We start from the raw sequence: 23,474 nt of genomic DNA, 5'->3' as shown, positions 1-23,474 counted from the left end.
GCTTCCTAAGGCCTTTTCCCTTCACATTACCCTGAGATGCTCTATATATGTATCCTACTTACCTAGGTCTTTACATAGCATCTCCACTATTAGAATGTGAGCTCCTTGAAAATAGGCTTTTTTTTAAATTTTACTTCTATTTGGAAGGGGGAGGACTTTATGTTCCTAAAGCTTAGTACGATGCCAGGTGCATTTGTTGTTCATTCATTCAGTTGTGTCCAACATTATGTGATCCCATGGACTTTTGTCCATGAGATTTTTTTTTTTTTTTGACAAGAATACTGGAATAGTCTGTCCCTTTCTCCAGTTGTCCCCATTTTACAGAGGAAAAACTGATGTAATGAGGAGTTAAGTGATTTGCTCGGGATGACACAGCTATAGTAAATCATTGAAGCCAGATTTGAACTCAGATTTTTTTCTGACTCTAACCCAATTGCTCTATCCACTGCACCACTTAACTGGACTACTTGGCAGATAAAAGGTGCTTTATAAACGTTTGTTGACTGGCCAATTGAAACATAATCCTGGCTGTGTGAACTTGGTCAAGTAAAAATCTCTCAGTGTTCTTAGTATCTCTATAAATCTCAGAGATCTTTACAGAGCTGTCAACCTGCCTTTGAAGTTTCTGCATGTGAGAATTTCCTATACCAATGAAATCAAAGATCAGAGTTCCATTCCTGATTTAGACACTGTTATGACTTTGAACAATCATTTAATTACTTGGGCCTCAGTTTCCTGCTCTGTAAATTTCAGAATTGGGTTTCAAAGCTTCTAAGATCCCTTCCAGCTCTTAAAACTCAGGTCTCACAGTAATATATAAATCTCCAGATGTGGAAAGACCCTTAAAAATCTAGTATGAAAGAAAAAACAAACAAATTAATTAATTTTTAAAAAAACATTTAAAAAAAAACCTGAAAAAGCAATATGGTAGGTAGTTTGAGGGTCTGAGTTCTAGTCTCATCTCTGACATACATATATATGTGTATGTGTGTGTGTGTGTATGAACTTATCCCCTATTACCTTGGGCTATTCATATCTCAGTTACTTTGAGTCTAAATACATCCTTAATGTTGTATACACATGAGTATACACAAATACACAGTGATCAAATCACTGAGCCAGTTCTGGGTTTTATGGAAGCCTAGGTGAGTTCTAGGGGTTGCATTAGGGGCAGTGGGAAGAAGCAGTCCGAAAGCACCGAGATGAGAGAGCGAGGCAGGGGTGACGCGGCCAGTGCCAGGATGCAGCCGTTAGTGGGGCGCGGGGAAGAGTGCTGCTGCTGGGGGGACCCAGTGCCTCTCACTCATTACGGCTCCCGGACTGGTGGCCCCAAGCTGGGCCCGACTCCACTCCCACCGCCACCATGGACAAACTCAAATGGTCCAAGGGACTCAGGATAAGACTGCGGGCCGAGGGGCGACTGAAAGTGCACCCCAAGATGGCCATAGAGGCAGTCCATTACCTAGTTTCCGGGTCCGGCATGTTGAAGATCAGCAGGCTGGTGAGTGCCCGACTCTAGGAGTCCATCGGCTCCACCCTGCCCCGCCCCGCTCCGCCCTGAGGCGCCCCGGCTGGGATAGGTAGGGGGGGTGAGGGTGGGGGGCGCTGAGGCGAGGAAAGATAGAGGAGGATGGGGAAAAAGAGGGAGCGGATCAGACAGCACTAGATACTAGAAGATCTGCAAAAGGAAATTATCGATCAATTTTGAGAGTAAGAACTAGGGGGGGACATCATAGATCATCTGATCCGGTCGCCCCATTTTGTAAATGGGGAAATCAAGACCCTGAGAAGGAAAGGACTGGCTTCCGATTCCATAGCTAGTAAACTAGTGGCTGAGTCTTTGAGGTGCTGATGGGATATCCAGGTGGAGCTGTCCAGCAGGAAGGTGGAAATAATGGGCTGATCTCTGGGGAGATTAAAGCTGTATATGTATATTTCCACTTGTCATCTCTTTCTTTGAATGAATATTAGCATCCTCTTTCATGGGTCCAAATTAATCCATCATTTCCTACAAGACAGCAATATTTCAATTCAATCACATCCCATCTAAGAGATTGTCTATAAAAACTCCCCACCACCACCATCAACGTTGTGCATTCTTTCTATTCTTGGCTATGTTGGTTTTACTTATACAAGAAAAATTTAATTTAATATTATGTATATAATATCATTTTATACTTCAATAATGCTTTCACCTTATAATATAGTTTAAGGTCTGATACTGAGGAATCTCCTTCCTTTACATCTTTTTTCTCTAGTTTCTTTGAAATTTCTGACCTTGTGGGGGGGGGGGGGGGAAGAGGTGAAAAATTGGAACAAGAGGTTTGGCAATTGTTAATGCTGTAAAGTTACCCATGTATATATCCTGTAAATAAAAGGCTATTAAATAAAAAATATATATATATATAAAAAAGAAATTTCTGACCTTTTCTTCTTCCAAATAACCTTTGTTATTATTTTTCATAACATAGTAAGATAATTTTCTGGTAACTTAAATAGGATGTCATTGAACAAATTAAATAAAATTGTCATGTTTATTGACACATTTATTTATTGCCTTTACCTACCCATAAACAATAAATAGTATTCTAGTTATTTAGATTTGACTTTATTTGTCATAAAAAGTGTTTTATATTTATGTTCATATATTTCCTGTGTTTGTTTGGACAGGTATACTGTCAGGTATTTTACTTGTCTAGTTATGTTAAATGATCGAAAACAATATTGAATGATATTGCTGACCCATAGTGTAGTTTCTCTTTTTTTCTCTTTTGATTAGATCTATTTTAGCTTTAATTTTGCCTGAGATCATGATAACTACTATCCCTGCTTTTTTTTAACATAATAAATTCTTTTTCTGCCTTTTATTTTATCTTTTTGTATTTCCTAAAAGCAACATGTTGTGGAATTCATATTTTCTGTTATGGGTAAATTCATCCCATTCACATTCTAAGCTATAATTGTTCGTTATATCTATTTCTCCTTATTTTTCTTTACCATCCTTCTCATTCTACTTACCCTATCCCTCCTCACTCTTCTACCTTACTTCTTTCTATGGACTACTTTGACCTATTCTTAACCTATTCTCCCCCCAACCTCATCACCTTGCCCTCATTTTTTTCCAAATTTAGAAGATTTTTATACCCATTTAGATTTATATGTTGTTCTCTCTTTAATCCATTTCCAATGAGAGTAAGTGTCCATGAAATTCTTGAAAAATAAGGAAGATAAAAGAACATAGTTCATTTTAAATTTTGCTAGCATTAAAAATGATAAATTCTTATTTTATGCCCACTTTGAAGAAAGAATGAGTTCACTGAACATATTTGAAGGAAACCAATAGACTACTAAACACTATATATATAATTTATGCACAATAACCAAAGAACCATGTAGCCACAAACTCTTAAGCTGGAAAAAGAGTCTTAGAACAGACTATAAAATATCGTAACAGAAAGGAATCTTATTGAGCCTCTCAAGTCATAAGGCACAGTAGGAAGAACTGTGGACTTAGAAATGGGCATATACAGGGCTGAGTCCAGACATGTATAAATTGTGATCCTGGGCAGTCACTTCATTTCTCCTTCATCTCATTTTTTTATTCTGGGCTAAAGAACAGCATTTGTCTAATGGGACCATGGTCCCATGGTCAAATGAGGTCATATAGATCAAGTGCTTTTCAAATCTTCAAGCATAACCAAAAGGTCAACTGCTGGCATAGAATCCAACCACCTCATGTTGTCAGTGAAGAAACTGAGGTCCCAGAGGTAAAGAGACTTGCTCAAGTTTTTGCCATAAGGTTTTATTATGATTGAATTGGCGTAAATTAAGTTAATTTAATTTAAATTCTGGGAGGAAAACAGTACAAGTGTTGTGACACTATTTTACAAATGAAGACATCATAGAGAGGTGAAGGAAAGGGCCCAAGCTGGGAAATTTGGCCCTTCAGGTTAAAGCCAAAGGCTTTTCATCAGTCCCATGTTCCATCCACTTCCCAATGGCACCCAAACTATTAACTGTGTTTGGAGACAATTTTGATTCAATCCCACATGTCAGATTGGGGCTGTTGGTAACAATAAGTTTAAATGAAATCTCTCTTCTCTTACAGCTTTTTGTCCTGGGAGCAGCCATCAGCTTTATCATCGCACCAGCCCATGAATCCTACATAGCCATCCTGCTACTGGAATGCTGCATAGTTCTGTCATTCATTATAATATATGTGTTAGGTCTACACCACTTGTTAGTGTGCATATTATGGCCGGCATTTGTAAGTGTTCGTTATCTATAGTTAAAATGTAAAGTCTACAATTCAATAAGGCTTTGACTATTAATTGAGCCCTATTCTCAGGAGGTCCTACCACTGTCTCTCTGTGTCCCTTTTGTTGTGCTTTGTCCTTTCTCTCCTGTCCCTCAAAGATGCAAGACTCAGCTAGAGTTTCTAAGGGAGTCTCCTCTAGAATCTAGGAGAGGTTATAACAGGATACATAGGAAGGTTCTTATGTCCAAGATGAACATATCCAAACTCACTTAGGACATGGAGGAAGTGGAAAAAATCAAATATCATAGGAGGAAAAGTGATAAAGTTGAAGTTAGATGTTCTGGGTTAAAATACTGACTTAATCATTGCATTGACTCTATGACAACAGGAAAATTGTTTTTCCTAAGCTTTAGCTTCCTGTTATATGAAGTGGGGATAATTATATTTGCCCTGTTAATCATGCTGATTTAACATATCAGCATTTGATTTAACAAATATGTGGCAAACATGTACAATGAACAAGGCTTTATACTCAGGTCAGGAAATACTCATCTTTCAATATATTATATCAATATTCTACATCAATGGAAATTGTGATCTTACTGATAGAGGGTATTCCCTCCATGGTTTCAAATTGCAAATCATACAATCATTCTCATCTTATGTGATTCCAGTTAAGTCAAGAAACTTTTATCAAGTGCTTCCTGTGTATCAGACATTGAACTAAACACTGGGTATTTAAAGAAAGGCAAGAGAGTGCTCTCAAGAATTCTTATTTATAAGTCAGGAGATGATATGCAAACAGCTCTCTGTACAAACAAGGATAAATTGAAAGTAACCTCAAAGACAAAATACTCAACATTAAACATAATTTAGGAAAATAATTTTATTAAAGAAAATAACAACATACCAAAATTTGGGTGATGCAGCCAAAGCAGTATTTGGAGGGAAATTTATATTTTTAAACTCTTCCATCAAGAAAAGAGAGAAAGAAGAGATTGAAGACTTAGATATGCTTTGACTGCATGCAACTCAAAAAAAAACTTAGAAAAGCAACAAATTAAAAATGTTTTGCATAAATAAAATTAATGTAACTAAAAGTAGAAAGAAAATAAGTAGGGAGGGAAATTGTCATAGCAAGTTTCTCTGATAATGATTTCATTTTTAAGATGTATTGGTTACAAATTTACAAGAATAAAAGCTATTTCCCCAATTGATAAATGGTCAAAGAATATGAATAGGCAGTTCAGAGGAAGAAATCCAAACTATCAATAGCCCTATTGAAAAAAATGCTCTAAATTACTAATAGTTAGAGAAATGCAAATTAGATACATGAAATTGACTGAAATGACAAAAAAGGAAAATGACAAATGCTAGAGAGGTTGTCAGAAAGCAGATATACTAAAGTACTGTTGGTGAGCTGTGAACTAGTCCAACCATTCTAGAAAGCAAAAATCTATAAAATTGTGCATACCTTTTGATCCAGAAATGTCCTATTCGGTCTATGGCTCAAAAACAGAAAGCAAAAAAGGACTCATATGTACAAAAATATTTATAACAGCTCTTTTTGTGGCAGCAAAGAATTGGAAACAGAGGCTGCCTATCAACACAAACCAATAGTCCTCCAAACAACTTTAAAATAACGCTTCAAATAAAATTTTGGAATAGCCAAGTCAACAAAACTTCAGGGTGAGACATTTCTCCAGTCTAAGATAACTTAAGAAGTCAGTAAGTCTGTGGCTTCAAGGTAGAGGCTTGTCCATAGCCGCCGCCACCTCTGCAACAACAGCAGCTTCAATATCTCTCAATCCAGAGACAGTATGGGAGTCAAATAACTGGTCAGAAAGAAATTACAGGGTATCCTTTGCTGGCACTGAGTTTTAGCTATTGCTTCTTGCAGTTCTGAGGAGGAGAGGACTGATAGTCATTCATAAGAGAGCAGGGGCCCTAGGGTCCTTCATGGGTAAAGACCAGAGTACAAATCATTAAAGCAATAACCATACCTCTCCCAGGATCGCACCACCTTGAAAACATCAAAGGTGTTGATCAAAGGTTTGCTTGCAGACCACCCAAAACTAATTGCAAAGATAGAAGTACCAAAAAAATCTTGAAGTTAAGGATTGCCATCCCAAAGTAAGCAGAGCCCACCTTTAAAATAAAGTCAAAGGTAGCTTGGAAAAAATGAGCAGACAACAAAAAAAGGGACCATAAAATCTGGTGGTGAGGAAGACCAAGATATTCACAAGAGGATGACAAGATAAAAAAAGTTACAAAGCCTCAAAAATTGATGCTAATTGGACCCAAATCCAAAAAGTTTCCTGAAAGAGTTAAGAGATAAAAATGGTAAACAATTGGGAAAAGAAATGAGAATGATGCAAGAAAATAATGAAAAGAAAATTAACAGCTTAATCAAAGAGACACACACACATAATACACAAAGGTACTGAGGAAAATAATATCTTAAACAACTGGCCAAATGGGAAAAAAAGAGGCATAAAATCTGACTGAAGAAAATAATTCCTTAAAAAACAGAACTGGGCAAGTGGAAGCTAATGACTCCATGAGAAAACAAGAAACAAAACAAAGTAAAAAGAATCCTCATCAGAAAAACAACCAACCTGGAAAATAGATAAGGAGAGATAAATGAAAGTCTTGACCAAAGAAAGAACCTGAACATCATCTTTCAAGAAATTATCAAGGAAAACTTCCCTGATAACACAGAACTAGATGATTAAACAGATATTGAAAGAATCCACCAATCAGCTCCCAGAAGAAATATCAAAAATTCCCAGGAATATTATAGCCAAATTTCAGAGCTCCCAAATAAAGAAGAAAATATTGTAAGCAACCAGAAAGAAACAAGTCATATATCACAAGATCATACAACATCTTGTGGCTTCCAAGTTAAATGATTAGAAGCCTTGAAACATATTCTAGAAAACAAAGGAGCTAGGATTACAAGCTAAAATAATTTACCCAGCAAAACAAAGGGGGAAATGGATATATAATTGAATAGAGTGCTTTCAAGAATTTTTAAAATTCATTTGAAAAAACAGAAAAAAAAGAATAGAAAAAGAATACAAAACAAAATAAAGCAAAGCCAAAGAGAAGATGTCATGTGCCCCCAGAACATCAGAGAGGATTCAAAATATATTACAAGTTACCAGATCAAGAAAATATATGTATTAGTAGAAGAAATTATATTCATAAATGTCCATTTTTCTTTACTTCCTTGTAAATTGTTCTCTTGTCCTCTGTTGTGCACTTTATTTACTTTATTCTTTTTTCCCCCTTTCAACTCCCTCAACTACCCCCAAGCAAGTTACAATTAAGAAAAGATATATTTATATATATGTAGATATATACATACATACACCCTCCCACACACACACACACACACATATCTTTGCTATTCCTGCTGACTGCTTTAATTCTGCTCCTTAACTTGCCTTGCTATTACTTCACCTCCCTCCCACCCATAGATCCCTTCTTTGTCTTCTTCCCTCATCCTTTGCTTCCCCATCCACTAATCTCGCCTTATTTCTTTATAGATTGTGGAGGGTACTATACCCTTCGTGATATATATCTAGATATATATCATTGCCTATTGAAGCCATTTCCCAATGTGAGTAGGTTTTTATAACTTTGAGCCCTTCTTCCCCCTCTAATGCCTCTGTTTATTCTTCCTCTGCACCTCATTTGCATAACATGATTACTATTTTTACCTTAAATCTGCTAGTTTTTCTTTTGAGCTAACCTCTTGTTGATATGAATTTCAAACATATAATATCCATTTCCCATGTTAAAAAAACATAAACAATTAAACAGTTTGTCCATGTTGAGTTCCTTAAAACTGATCTTTGATATTGTCTCTTATGTGTTAAATTTTCTGTTAAGTTCAGGTTTGGTTGAAAGAAAGTCCTGAAAATCTGCAAGTTCATTAAATGTCCATTTTTCTCATTTAAAATTATACATAATTTTGCTGGATGTGATATTTTTGACCCCAGGCTTAGTCATTTTAATTGTTAGATATGATTCCTGAACCTGCGATCTTTTATTGTAGCTCCTCATAAGTCTTATACAATGCTAATTGTAGCTCCAGCATATTTGAATTGGTTTTTTTTTCTTATTTCTTGCAAAATTTTCTCTTTGATTTGGAGGTTTTGAAATTTGGTAATGATATTCTGTGTTTTCTACAAAGGATCTCTATGAGGTAGTAATCAGTGGGTTTTTGTCTTTCTACTTTCCCTTCTTGTCTATCACTCCAGGACAGTTTTCTTGGATTATTTTCTATATTATTGTGTCAAGATTCTTTTTTTGGTCAGAACTTTCTGGCAATTCAATTATCTGATGTTTTCTCTTCTTGATCTGTTCTCTAGATCTGTCATTTTTATGTTTCATATTCTGTTCTATTTTCTCATACTTTTTACTCTGTTTTGTTATTTCGTGGTCTTTCATAGCTTTTGTGGCTTCTCCTTGTCCAATTCTCATTTTCAAAGAATTATTTTCATCTCTGAGACTCTATAATTCATCTTGGTTTTCTTGGATGGTTTTTATTTTATTTTATTTTATTAATTTTTCCTCAATGTCTCTCATTTGATTTTTAAATTCTTTTTTGGGTTCTTCTATAAATTCTCTTTGGGCAGGCAGCCATTTCATATTACTCTTTGGGGCAGAAGCTTTTTTATTCACTTCAGTGTCCTCCTCTGAAGACGAATTCCAGTCTTCCCTGTTCCCATAATATATATTAATGGTGGGGTTCTTTCTTCTTTGCAGGTTCATTTTTTCAATAAGATGTATTAATGTAATTGTGGGGTAGGAAATGGTGCCTCAAGCTTCTCTTCAGTTCTCCACTCTGACCAGGAGCCCCAAAGCAAGAGCTCCATCCTCCTGCAAGTGCCCACAGTCAGCAGCATCCCTGCCGCACTGCTTCTGCACTCACTGGGTGCTGGTTCCTTCTTTCTTCAGCTGCATCTCAGCAGCACAGCTGAGCCTGGCATTACCAATTAGCTGAGGTTTGGAAGTTCACTCCATCTTCCCAGACTCAAACTCCAACTGGACAAAATAGTCTAGGAGATGAAAGTATCTGTGGTTCCTGCTGAGGCCCCAGCCACACCCTGCTAGCCCAAGCGTTCCCAGTTGGTGTTTCTGCAGAGCTAACCCAGAGGTATTTGAACTTCAGACAGGTTAATCCCCAGGCTGGGGTCTTCCTTCAGATATTCTTGGGTTGTATCAGGACCCAAAGGTTCTGTCTCAAGTCTTCTTGATTTTTCACCGGTCTATGTTTGCCCTGAGGCACAAATTTGTTCTATTTGTAAGGGAAATTAGGAGAGCTTGAAATTTATCAACCTATATCTTATATATGAAATTTATCAACCTATATCAACCATCTTCCCAGAATCCACTTTCAAGAATTTCTGATAAAAAGATCAGAGCTGGACAGAAAATTTTACATGAAAGTATAATCATGAAGGACTTATAAAGTTAAACTATTTATTTATATTTTTATGTGGGAAGATGATACATGTAACTCCCAAGAACTTTATCATTATTAGGATAGTTAAAAGGAATTTATGTAGAGTTTGTAAGTATGAATCCATTATTAAAATGCTCTCCAAAAAATAAAGGTACAAGAAGGAGGGATGTACTGGGAGAAGGGGAAGGGAGAGGCAGAATGGGAAAACTTTTCCCATATAAAAGAAGCATGCAAAGAAAACTTTTTACAATAAAGGAGAAAAGAAAGAGAGGCAATGCTTGAACCTTAGTCTTATCAGAATTGGTTCAAAGAGAGAATACACACAGAGAACTGTGTATAGAAATATTGCAAGGGGATAAAGGAAAGGGGGAAGAGGATGATAAAAGGCAGGACAGATTAAGGGAGGCAGTGGTTAAAAGCAAAACAGACTTTTCCGGAAGGACAGGATTAAAAAAAGAGAAGAAACAGAAGAAAATAATATAGAAGGAAATAGTAATCAAAATTGTGAATGTGAATGTGATGAACTCATCCATAAAACACAGGCAGATAGAGGAATGGATTAGAAACCAAAATCCAACAATAGATTGTTCACAAAAGACAGATATGAAATAGATGAACACACACAGTTAACATAAAAGGACTGAAGCAGAATCTAATATGCTTCAGTTGAAATATAAAAGGCAAGGGTAGCAAGCAGTCATGATCTTAGGCAAAGAAAAAGCAAAAGTAGACAAAACACAAGGTAAGTCACTTTTTGATAAAATGTACCATAAACAATGAAGTAATAACAATGTTGAAAGCACTTTTCTTAGATAGAAGGTTTAATTTCTCAAATATGTAGGGAACTGAGTCAAATTTTAAAACTTGACATTCCCCAAATGAAAAATGGTCAAAAAAAATATAAACAGGCAGTTTTCAGAAGAAATCAAAGCTACCTATGGTCATATAAAAATGCTCTAAATTATTATTGGAGAAATGCAAATTAAAGCAACTAAGATTACTACTTCCATACCCATCAGAAATGATAAACACTAGAAGGGATGAGAGAAAAAATAGGTACACTAATGAATTGTTGCTGGAGTAGTCAACTGGTCCAACCATTCTAGAGAATAATTTGTGTATGCCCTTTGACCCAGAAATACTACTTACAGGTGTATTCCAAAGAATGAAAGAAAAAGAAAGACATATATACAAAAATATAGTAGTTCTTTTTGTGGTGACAAAGAATTAGAAATTGAGGGGATGCTCATAAATTGTGGAATGTGTAATGGTGAAGACTGAAGGAATATTATTGTGCTATAAGAAATAATGAGGGGGGTGATTTCAGAAAAACAGGGCAAGACCTATATGCACTATACAAAATGAAGTGAGAAGAATCAGGAAATCATTTTGCAAAAGTAACAGCTATATTGTAATGATCAACTGTTGTGAAAGACTAGACTATCAATATAATGATATAAAACAATTCCAAAATACTTGTTAAAAAAATTCTATCTATCTCTAGAGAACAAATTGATGAAACTGAAGTATAATTTTCTCTATTCTTGCTTTTTTGAAATATGGCTAAAACAGAAATATATTTTGTATGATTTCACATGTATAATTGACATCACATCATTTGCCTTCCCAGTGGATGGGAAAGGGAGGGAGAGAATTTGGAATTCAATTTTTAAAAAAATTTAAAATAAATAAAATTGGAGGAAAACTACCAAAGTGACTCTCAGGTGGTGAATCTGAGTGATTGGAATGATGGTAGTGTCCAGTAATAGATCTTTACCTACCTAGTAAAAAGTCTGTTATCTTCTTTGCATTGCAGGATATTTTGAACTGTTTACTTACTGCGGGTTTCCTTATAATTGTTGGCATCCTGGTTCTCTGGGAAGAGGGAACAGATGAGTACATCATAAGTGGAGCAGTAAGTAGAGAACTCCTGACTTTCTCTATATTCGATGAGAATTCAAATCATTTTGGGGGAAAAAGTTAATACTAATCTTTTATCTTTAATCTTTGTCACTTTTTCTAAATAAGCTAAATTCTGGGAGGCATATTGAATGGAAATGTAGCCTCAATCAATCATGTAACAAGTACAAAGAAGTACTCTACTCACAAGGAATTGGGGTTCTAATGCGAGAAACAAGTACTTATAAAATATAAATAGGTGAATAATATAAATATATACTATGTTGTTAAAACATAATGTGGTTTGGGAGCAGGGGTTTAGGGTGTATTCAGAGAAGACCAGTACCTCTGGTATGAGGGCTGCTGAGCCATTACAAGGCTACTTTTCCCCTTGGTGTCCAGCTAACTCACCCAACACTCACCTGTGGCTCCAAAAGCTATAGGGTCATCATCTCACTGGAAACAGCAGTAGAATAAGATAGTTCCATGAGTATCTGAACAGCCCTTTTTAAGGATGGCACTTTCTAGAAGGGGCTAGGAAAAATGCCCTAAAAATTGTCTGTTTTACCCAATCTTGGCTTGCTTACCATAGCAGGTGTAGATCCCACCCTGTAGTCAACACACACACACTGAGTCAGAGAGAGAGAGAGAGAGAGAGAGAGAGAGAGAGAGAGAGAGAGAGAAGGAGAAGAAGGAGGGAGGAGGAGGAGGAGGAGGAGGAGCAGGAAGAGGGAAGAGGAGGAGCAAGAGAAAGGGGAGGAGGAGGGAGAGGAAGGAGAGGAGGAGGATGAGGAGGAGAGAGGAGGAGAGAGAGAGAGAGAGAGAACAAAAAGTTTTGCAAGGATGACTTCATTTTCACCATGAGAACATGGAATATGTATATGCTTATAGACAACATGAAATCCAGCAAACCTAATACAATAAAACTTTGTGAATGTACCCTCACAGCTAACATTGGTATTTAATAGATTATGTATGTCATTGTAAGAAGAAGGGATAGACAGAATGTGAAAGTGATGAAGGCAATGAAGCAGAGTGCTGGACTGATCATACACTTATCCTCTCCAAGTGAAACATTCACATTCAACAAAAGAAGTAACCCCAAGACAAGACTACCAGGAGAGTTAATGACAACAGATTTGAGCACTTCTCTGAGGGAGAATAGTTTGTTACTAAGTTGGAAGGAAAACTGAGGCAACACATGGTTGGAAACAGTAGAGCAGAAAAGGAGTGGGTAGCTTTCAGAGATCTGATGTTGTACAGTACTCCATTTACTTCTCTGGGTCAGGACATTCACAAACATCAAGATTGGTTTGATGAAAATGACAGGGAAATTCAGAAGTTGTGAAACAGAGAGAGACAGACAGACAGAAACAGAAACAGAGACAGAGACAGAACTTCACAGGATTTACCAACAGTGTAGTTCCTCAATCTCAGTCCTCATTTATAAAATGAATTAGAAAAGAAAATGGCAAACACTCCAGTATTTTTGCCAAGAAAACCTCATATAAGCTCAAGAAGAGTTAAGACTGGACTGAACAACAATAGCACAATGACAAGACCTGGAGGAAAATTACTTTGACAGTACTGTGTGGTTTGAGCTAGAGAGATGAGGGACCTGAGCCAGATAGATCAGTCCAGAGAGTGTTGTAAGGGCAGAGGAGATGAGAACATGAACTTAGATGGTGGAAGAATTATGTGTGGTAACTGAATATCTACAATGAAAACTGAGTGAGGAGCTGAAGATAATGCCAGAGTTACCAGCCTAAAAGGCTTGACTCATCTCTTTATATCTCAGTTTCTTCAACTACAAAATGGGGATAATATCACCATCCCAAGAATGGTTATGAGAATGAAATAGGATAATATTTCTAAAATGTTTAGCACAGTGCCTGGAATGTGGTAGTTACTTAATAAATGCTTATTCTTTTCCTCTTCCCTTCCCCCTTCAATAGAAATAGGAAAGTTTGGAGGAAGGAGGATTTTGAGGAAAAGAGAATGAGTTCAGCTTTGGACTTGTTGGATTTGAGATGTCACAAGGACATCTAGTCTGAAATGCCTTAGAACTCAAGGAAGAGACTTGATATTGATATATATATCGGTATATTTCTACACACAGAAATATAATTTTGTGTATGTGTTTAAATATGAATTATCTGCATAGAGATGATAGTTAAACCCATGGGGACTGATGAACAAGGTTACTAAGAGAATGTAGAAAGGGAAAAGGAGGACCCAAATATACTTGGGAGAACATTCACTCCTTTAGAATGATAAACCAGCAAAAGAGATTAGTAATAAAACCAGGTCAGAGACCCAGGAAAGAGAATTTTCACAGGAACCCAGAGAGTGGAGGGTGTATCAAAAGAGAACATGGTCAAGAGTGCCAAATGCAACAAATTATTTAAGAAGCATAAAAATTGAGAAAAGACCATCAGATTTGGAAATCAAGAAATCATTGATAACTGTGTAGACAGTAATTTCAATTGAGCAATAAGGCAAAAAGTCATATTGCAAAGAATTGAGGTATGAATGAGAGCTTAACAAGTGGAGGCAATGGATATAGAAGGCTTTTTTAAGGAGTTTGACTAAGAGAGGAAAGAGTTTAGAGAAATAGTTTGAAGTCAGTCAATTAGTATTTAATTTTTATTCAATATTTCATTTTTCCCTTATATGTAAAACAAATTTTAAAAAATTTTTTAAACTTTTCAAATTCTAAATTCTCTCTTTCCCTTCTTTTCCTCCTTTTCCCCACGGAAAAGACAAACAATTTGATATAAGTTATACATGTACAGTTTTGCAAAACATATTTCCATTCATCTAGTATTTATTAAATGTCTGCTAAGGGCCAAACATTATAATAAGCACTGGAGACAAAAAGCATAAAATTATCCCTATTTTCAAGAGTGGGGAGACAACACATAAATAGTTATGTACAAACAGGATATAAACAAGGTAAGTTGAAGGTAATATTGGAGGGAAGGCATTAAGATTAAAAAGGGCTGGGAAAGGCTTCAATTGAGACTTAAAGGAAGTCAGAGAAGTTATGATGAGGAGAAAAGGAGGAAGAAAAAGAGTTTCAGAAAGCTTGAGAGACAATCAGTAAAAATACTTGGAGTTGGGAAGAGTGGCTTGTTGAAGGAAGACAGTGTCATTGGCTCACAGAGCACATGGCAAGAAGAGTGTCAGGGTATAAGAGGAATGAAAAGAGAGGAAAAAGTCTAGTCATGGAAGATTTTGAAAGTCATGGAGGTCTGGACTTCTCAAAATTCACAGCACTTCCAAAACTGAATATGTCCTACCTAAGATCAGGGAAAAAAACAAACACAAATGAGGGAACTCAAATGCAGAGTGCTCATCGAAAAGAAGGATGACATAGTAAGTTTTGTGTTTAAGGAGGATCAGTTTGACAGCTAAATGAAAGATAGACTGAAGTGGTTAGAAACAAGGCAGGGATACCAAAGAGCAGAATGATATAATAGCCCAAGTGTGAGGTGAAGAGGGCATGCAGCAGGGTGGTGATAGTGTGAGAGGAAAGAAGGGGGCTGATTCAGAAGGGTTACAGAAGCAGAAATGATAGGACTTCACAGTTCATTGAATATGTGAGGTAAAAGAGAGTAAAAAGGATGATATCTAGGTTTCTAGACTGGGAGATATGTGGTATGCTCCACATTAATGAGAAAATTAAGATGTCTATGAAACATCCAGTTCAAAATGTCTAATGGGGCACTGGAGATACAAGACTGGGGGCCAGGTTAAAGATTAGCTGGACAAATCTAAGAATTATATGCATAGAGATGAGAGTTGAATTCGTGAGAACTGATGAGATCACCAAGTGAAATAGGATAAAGGGATAAGAGAAGAGAAAGAAAACAGAGCACTTTGAAACAACCACAGTTAGTGGATGTGAACTGGATGAAGACCCAGTAAAAGTGAAAGAGAAGTGGTCAGATAGGTAGGAGGAGAACGAAGAAAAAGCTGTATCATAAAAACCTAGAAAGCTGAGAATGTGAAAGAGATGAGGGTGATCAAAAGTGTCACATCCTTCCAAAAGGCCAAGATGAACAAGATTAGGGGGAAAAGTAGATTGGGCAACTAGATTTTAACACTGTAATATTTGTAACATTGGAGGAAATGGCTAAAGTTGAATATCCAAGTTGGTAGCAGATTGTAGAAAATTAAAGAGTTGTAAGAAAACAAAATGAAAGCACTATTCAAGGCAGTGTTCTCAAGGAGTTTAGACCAAAAGGAAGGATATTAGATGATGGCTGCATCAAATGAAGGATTTTTGAGGATGGGAAGACATTAGTGTGTTGGTAGATAATAGGAAAGCAATCATTAGATAAGGAGAGATCAAAGTTAAATAAAAGAGTGAGAATGATAATGCAATCTACTAGAGAAATGAGATGGACTAAGATCATATATGTATGTAGAGGGACTTACCTTGGAAAGGGAAAAGGACATCGCATTATGTGAGACAGGGATGAAGGAAGAGACACTAGTGAATAATGTGAGATAAAAAGAATGGGACAATTGTCTCAATTTTTTCAAGCAAGGTCTACAGTTGAGAGGATTGAGAGCCATGAGAGATTTGAGAATGAATGAAAAGGTTTTGAAAAAGACTCTGTGGTGAATGAAAGTGCATCAATTAGAGAAATATTAAAAGGCCCATTTTCTTTTATATTTTCAGTCTTTTGACACTGCTTTAATAATTCTTGTTGCTTCATGGAATCCTTGACTTCTATTTGGTTCATTCTGATTTTCAAGAAAATTGTTGCTTGAGCAAGACTTTATATTCCTTATTCCAAGCTATTGTTCCCTTTTTCAAGTTTTTCTCCCATAGTTCTCATTTCTTTTCCAATTTGTTTCCTTCAAGCACTTTCATTTCATTTAGAAAAAAAAAACATTTCTTAACTTCTTTGTAAATTTTTCATCTCTTCTAGGTATTCTAGATGAATTTTTGTCCAAGCTCTATTTTTTCTCTAAGGTTCATTTGGAGTCATCTTGGGGGGGAGAGGGAGGCTTGTTTCTTGAGTGGCTCTGTAGCCATGATAGTCCATTATAGTGTGGTGCTTTATTTTTTTAATTTGTTCATTCTTCTAACCTATTTCCTGCTCAGGTTGGATGTTAGGGTGAGACTTGACCTCACTTTTTTGGTGAAAGTCTGAGCTAGTTAGTCCTGATGCTGTCTTCATGGAGTGTTGTGTTGTATTATTCCAGAATCTCAGTGATAAGATGGATACGTGCAAGTTTTCAGTGTTGTCAAAGTAGTCTGATGTAGGGTAAAAAATCTAATTGCTGCCCCTCTGGTCTTAACTTTGCAAGTTCCTGACCTAGCTTTGGGTCTAAAGAAGAGCAGACAACCTCTATTAACCAGCTGGAAATCTGTTGGTTCATTCAGAGTGGCAAAATTCTAGACTTCTTTTGGCCTGGGATTCCTGTCCTCTGTAGTGATTCCTGTCCTCTGTAGTCTGGGTTTGATGCTAGAAATGACACTCTAATCTATGCATGGAGTCTGAGCCATACCAATGACAGTTTATAAACATTCTTCTTTCTTGTGCAGCAAACCCCATGCGATTCAAGAGCTATCCCCCAACATGTGATAATAGTATGTTACTGTGTGACTTGAAAGAAGATAGAATAAACATTTCTAGCTTCTTCATCTTTCTCCAGTGGAGATTTTAATTCCTGATAGAAAGGGAATCAGGAAGTTGAGACCAGAAATTGATCCCTGTGAAGATAGCACAGGTAGAAAGTTAGAACTATATCTATCTGTTCCTTTAAATAAAAAAATAAAAAAGCCAAGGCAAGCCTTCTTAAACTTTTTCCACTCACAACCCATTTTTACCCCAGAAATTTTCATACTATCCTAGAAAATATAGATATATAAAACAGATATACAAATCAGACATTTAATGATAATGACAAAGAAATTTATTTTAAAACAATTCTTTAGTATACATATAATTTTACCATTTATTAAAGATAATCAAATTTGCATACTAATGAGATGGATGTGCTTGTTTATTTTTACATAAATAATTAAAAGTTGGCAGAATATTTGATACTGCAAGGCATAGAACATTTAGAAAACTTTTACTGCAGTCAAATTTTTTGCAATCCCCATGTTCAGTTATATGAACTCCATATGAGGTTGCAACCCATAGTTTAAGAAGCTTTGATCTAAGGGATATAATTTTCTGGTTCAATCTATAGTCTGATAACTGTTTTATTAATAGAGAAGAAGCAGGACCCCAATATTTATAAATCTCAATCATTATCCAAGAAGCTTATTAATTCAAATTGAATCATTTTGGCAATCAAATTGATGGCAAAACAGAAATCTGAGAAAGTATATATAGAATATATACCAGACAATACAGAATGAAGGAGCTTTTCCACTAAGAAGAGGCAACTTAGCTCAACTGAGAAAGAGTCCTAGATCTCATTTAAAGGGAATTTTCCCAAAGTGTCTAGTCTAACAAGCTGGAGACAGGCTCAGGTGGGAACTACTAGCTCCTCTCATGGCTTCTTTCCAGTCTCTTCCTTCAGTAACCTGAAGTGGAATGAGTTTCTTTCATCTTCTCTGTCAAAGCTGATATCTGAAGAAATCAAAATGACTTTTGAGCATGAAGAAGAATGAAGATCTCCTTCTATCCCAATCTCTCCAACTCTGCATGGCATCTGGTGCAGATGTAAGGCATTGACCTCCAAAGCCAATGGGCTCTGGTACTGAGGCTACACTTGGTACCCCACCCAGGACCTCCTTGGTACACCCCCCCCCCAGGGTCTCCTTTCTCCCTAACACTAGCACTGTGCTCAGGGTCCCTTCTCTCTCTGCCATGGATCTGGGATTCAGAGGTGATAAAGCTTCTAGTTTGCACCTGTCCCCATTACACTGTCCCCTTTTGGCTCTTCTTGCCCTACAGCACATAGATCCCTAGATGGTAGAACACTTACAGGTATTGAGCTCTTAGCCTGACCTGGTTCCCAGTGTCCATAGACCTCTCTTGTCTATGTTCCTATGCTGAAGTAGATTTGACAAATGATTCATGGTGACGTTTTCAGGATTTTCCCTTTTGGATTCAGTCTGGTTGCCTTTTCTAGATGGGAAAGAGTTTTGGAGCCTGGAGAAATTTTGTGGATATATTATTTCCACCCATTCTGTCATCCCTCTGCCTCCCTCAGTGTGGGCCCATTTGAAGGGATGATCTAGTAAAGGATTTGGAGGGTTTTTTTGTTTGTTTGTTTTTAAGGATGGGAGAGATTCAGAGGTGTCTAAATGTAATAGGGAAACAAATCAGTAGCTAAGGAGAAGTTATAGGTTAGAAAACAAGAAGATTGCAATTGAGGCTGCAATCTGCTAGAAAAGACAAAAAGGTATGTAATCAAGAACATATGTAGCTATATTGGCCCAGGAACAAACTTGAGTCTGTTTTCCAAAAACCAGCCCAGCTACATATGGAGAGTTTCATATGTTGAGGGCTGGCTACTTGGTAGATTAATCAGGAATGGAATGCTATATCCCAGAAAAAGGGGTAGAGGGCACTGAGTCACACCATTTTTAGACAATCTATGAAACTTCACTTGACTGCTGATAATCTAAATGTGAGAGCCTTGTCCAAGGACCATGATAGACATCTTACTAGAGGACCTCAATCGTGTCTTTCTTGACCTGATACAAATGAAACCAGTAAGTAGGAGGAAGTTGCAGCTAAATGGAAGAATGAATGAATGAATGAATGAAGCATTAAGCACTTACTATATGCAAAACACTGTGCTAAGTATAAGGGAATATAGACAGAAAAGTAAAATAGTGCATGCTGTCATAGAGCATGTAATCCTTCCCCTGACTCTAAAGGTTAGAGACTCTCTTGAGGAGTAAGAAGGCAGCTATTTATCATCAGGATAACATTTAAAAAAAAAAAAAAAAAAAGGTCTGTGGTATGCTGGGAGGTTTGAATCCAAGATATAATAGAAAACTTCCAAAGACCTGTCAAAATGAATGACTGCCACACTCTTGGCTGGTAATCCATAAAATCAATCATAAAAGATAGCCAGAAAGGACATAGAAAGCAATGGAAAAGATTATCAAGTCACCTTCTCTAATTTCTGTTTATCAGTTTGAATAAATAGTTTATTTTGCTGAATAAATGGCTGTATCTGATGGTCTTCATAAAACTGGAATTTGTGGGAAAGATGTCATACTTTTGGGTATATTGCTTAGAGTCTTTTTCCTCCTGTTCAAGGAATATAATCAGAAGAGAGGCTTGCACTAAAAATTAATTTCCCTAGACTACTAATATTTAGATAAGTAGCTAGATATAATTCTAGCCAGAGGAAAGCAGATTAGACAGTGTCTTGGGACCAAACTACTGCTCCCTTCATAGCAGGAATGATGTCTTTCTTAGAAAAGGGTGACTGAAGAAGGCTCTAGTGATATCTATTCTTGCCTCTCTGAAAGCCATCTTTAGAGAGAACAGTGTTGAAACATATAACCTATGTGGGGCCCACACATTTATGCTACACAAAGTAAAAATCATGATTCCTGCCCTCAAGAAGTTTAAAGTCTAATGAGAGATAGCATGAGAATATTTATGTACATACACAGTATAAATGGAAGGTAATCTCAAAGGGGATGCTCTAGAACTAAGGGAGACCAAGAAAGGCCTCAATCAGAATTCAATTAATGTCTAATTGTATGTAAAGAACTATATACCAGGTACTGGAGTGCAAGCATGAATGAATGAATGAAATTGTATATACTGGCAATGAGCCATTCCTCCATAAGGTAAGATTAAGTATGAGTGTAATCTTTTGCACTATATAAACCAATGCACCCAAATAAAGGAAAGAAATAGATGAAAAACGCTGAATCACTTACTTCCCTGATAAAAAGTCTGACATTCAGAATATAGAGAGAGTCAAAAAAATGCAAAAGCTATCTCCAGTGGTCAAATATGGACAAATCATACATTATCAGCTATCTCCTAAAAATTTAGATTTTCTAATTTAAAAAAAGTTGAAATATTTTGAGATTCTACCTGATGGCCATCAAATTGGCAAAGGCAATCCCCTTTCTACCACTTACTAGGTATATTCCTTTGGAAAAGTTATTGAATTTTTTTTTCCTTTAATCTCAATTTTTTTTTGGGGGGGGGGGGGAGGGGGCTGAGGCATTTGGCAGCTAGGAAGTGTTAAGTGTCTGAGGTCACATTTGAATTCAGATTCTCCTGATTTCAGGGCTAGTGCTCTATCCACTGCGCCACCTAGCTGTCCTAATCTTAGTTTTCTTAACGGTAAAGGGATGATTTAAAAATGTCCCTTCTACCTCTTAAATCTCCTATGAGCCTCATAGGACATAATTCAGTGCTTCTACATCTGTTGCTAAACAGTCATACCACTGCTGGAGGTGTAATTTAGAACATCCCTTTGGAAAAGTAATGTGGAATGATAGAATAAGAGAGTCAAAAATGCAAATATCTTTTGAACTAATGATCCCAGTACTAACACTATGGCCTAAAGAGATTATTACCTAGAAAAACAGACTACTCATACAAAAACATTACTAGCAATCCTATTTATAATGATTCCAAACTGGAAATAAACTAGTTGTCCATAAAATGGCTCAGTGTTAAATAAATTTGTGTGTGTGTGTGCATCATGTAACTATTCCCAATGACAACCAATTTGTTTCTACTTTGAGATTGTTACAAATATGTAATTATGTGTGTGTATGTGTATATATGTATGTGTACGCATATACACGTCTGTATATGCATGTGTGTATCTAAATAAGCACATGCACAATACATATACACTCATTTGTGAGAGGCAACATGGTGGATTTGAAGTCAGAAAACTGCTACTGTGTAATCAAGGGCAGAAAAGTAATTTTTCTAATTCTCAGTTTCTTCATATATATAAAAAAATGATGAGAAATATGAGAAGATTAACATGAAGTAATGCTCTATGAAGAAAGCATAATCAAAACAAAAACACATTGACTGAAACAATATAGCAATGAATACAGGTTATATAAATGTAGAGAAAGTCCAAGGACCATGAAATAAAGACAAAATCGGATGCTTGGTTTTAAAGCCAATATGCAAATCTTTTGGGATTGTAACTAGTTTCTAGACAAATGTACAATGATTTTCATTATTGAGGTTCTTTTGTTTAATCATTTTCATTATTCCATTTTCTTTGTTTAGGTTCTGGTTTGCATATGTAAATATCAACACTTATAGCCAATCCCAATATATTTCCTATTGATTATTTCATTTCTTCCAATGTCCAGTTGCATTTTGGTCTTTCAAACTAGTTTCCTACCCAGTTTAATACCTTTGATTGATTAAATAAGGGTATTGTCACCTGATAAAAGTGTCAGGATATAAAATGTCTATTTACTTTAAGTGGGGATGGAATAGGGTATTTGATTCAATTAATACTCATCCTTACAACAAGAAAAATAATTAATATAAATAAAGATGAGGGGATTAAAAAAGAAGATTCTAAGATCTCTGCCAATTCCCAAAATCTTAAATCTCTGAAATGCCAAATCCAGTGATCTTCCTAACTTTCTATATTAAAGTTTTCATCTCAGAAGTATGGTTTCCATCAAGTGCTTATATTCCACAAGATTCCAAATGTTACCTGAGTCACTTAGCAATATACAGCAATACCTTCTTTTTGTCTTTTTCCTCTTCCAGGCTTGCTGTTTTATGGCCGCGGGTCTATGTATCCTTGAGGTGTCTTGCCAGGGAGGCAGCATATGGTATAAGAGATGGAAGGAAGCGGTGAAAGAGAAGATGTTAGCAGTAAACGATGTAAAAAAAGAGTCTTCCGAGTTAGCCAAAGAGAAGGCAGTGGCAGAAGAATTAGTGGCAAAGGCAGTGGCGGAGGCAGCAGCAACAGTCAGGCAAACACCACCAAAAAAACCTGCATCAGCAAAGTGAACAGAGCAGCCCTCCAAGATTGTCAATTTTCAGAACTCTGGTTCATTACGCTTAATAATCAGTGCTCACAAAGCATAAGAACATTTTTGTCCTTGATTCTTTCTTTCTTTCCAGAAAGATTTCCACTTGATTCTAGAAAGAATAGTTTCTGATTAGGGAAGAGTTTTCAGTAGGTGGAAAGAAGAGAGGGGAAATGAAAATATTTGCAGTATAGTGGATAGACTATATTGATTTTAGGAATCAGAAGATTGGTGTGGCTCTTGAACTTAACTATTTGAGGGGCTTAGAACCAACTGCTTAATTTTTCTGGACTTTGGTTTCCTCATTTGCAAAATGGCAAAACGAAGAGGGATGGTCAGCTAAAAAGCAGCTGAATGTCTTCTATTTAGGGCCATAAAAAGCTACAGGATACCTCAAAAGAGTATCTGGTACACTCTGTTCATTTTGTTGATGGAAAAACTGAGAGCCGGAGATAGGAAATGACTGTGTACAGAAAAAGATTTTGAACCCGGGTCCTCCCATCCCAAATTCAGGGAACTTCTACTACAAGGCCTTTCCAAATCATCATCTATTAGTACAGAGCAGAAGGGTAGTATGAATAAGACCACAAGAATATGCTGATAGTTTGTATTAAGATTTTTGCATAGCTTTTTACAGTTTATCCCATCCTTACAATAAATACAAATTCAACTATAATTTCCCCCACTTGACATAGACCCAGAGAAATAAAATCCTTATAGTCACACAGCTATTTAGTATCAAGAAAGCAGAATTTGTATTCACATCTCCCTTGAGTCTTAAGTCCAGAACTCTTTTAACAGCACGATATCATAGTCACATCGATGGGATTAATGAAAAATCAACTACGAAATTCTAAGACTAA

General features: G+C 36.4%; 1 protein-coding gene across 1 annotated transcript; it reads left to right on the top strand.

Moving 5' to 3' along the window:
• Window positions 1–1,242: 1,242 nt before the first annotated feature.
• LOC100921916 (CKLF-like MARVEL transmembrane domain-containing protein 1) lies at window positions 1,243–22,674 on the top strand. Its single transcript, XM_031950330.1, has 4 exons — window positions 1,243–1,501; window positions 4,109–4,267; window positions 11,551–11,649; window positions 22,346–22,674. Exons 1-4 carry the CDS (start codon window positions 1,364–1,366, stop codon window positions 22,589–22,591), a joined length of 642 nt encoding a protein of 213 aa, XP_031806190.1. The 5' UTR covers window positions 1,243–1,363; the 3' UTR covers window positions 22,592–22,674.
• Window positions 22,675–23,474: the final 800 nt, after the last annotated feature.

Source organism: Sarcophilus harrisii, chromosome 2, assembly GCF_902635505.1.
Source record: "Sarcophilus harrisii chromosome 2, mSarHar1.11, whole genome shotgun sequence".
NCBI classification, from domain to species: Eukaryota; Metazoa; Chordata; class Mammalia; order Dasyuromorphia; family Dasyuridae; genus Sarcophilus; species Sarcophilus harrisii.
The sequence above is the reverse complement of the archived record's forward strand: the minus strand, read 5'-3'. Positions and strand labels throughout refer to the sequence as shown.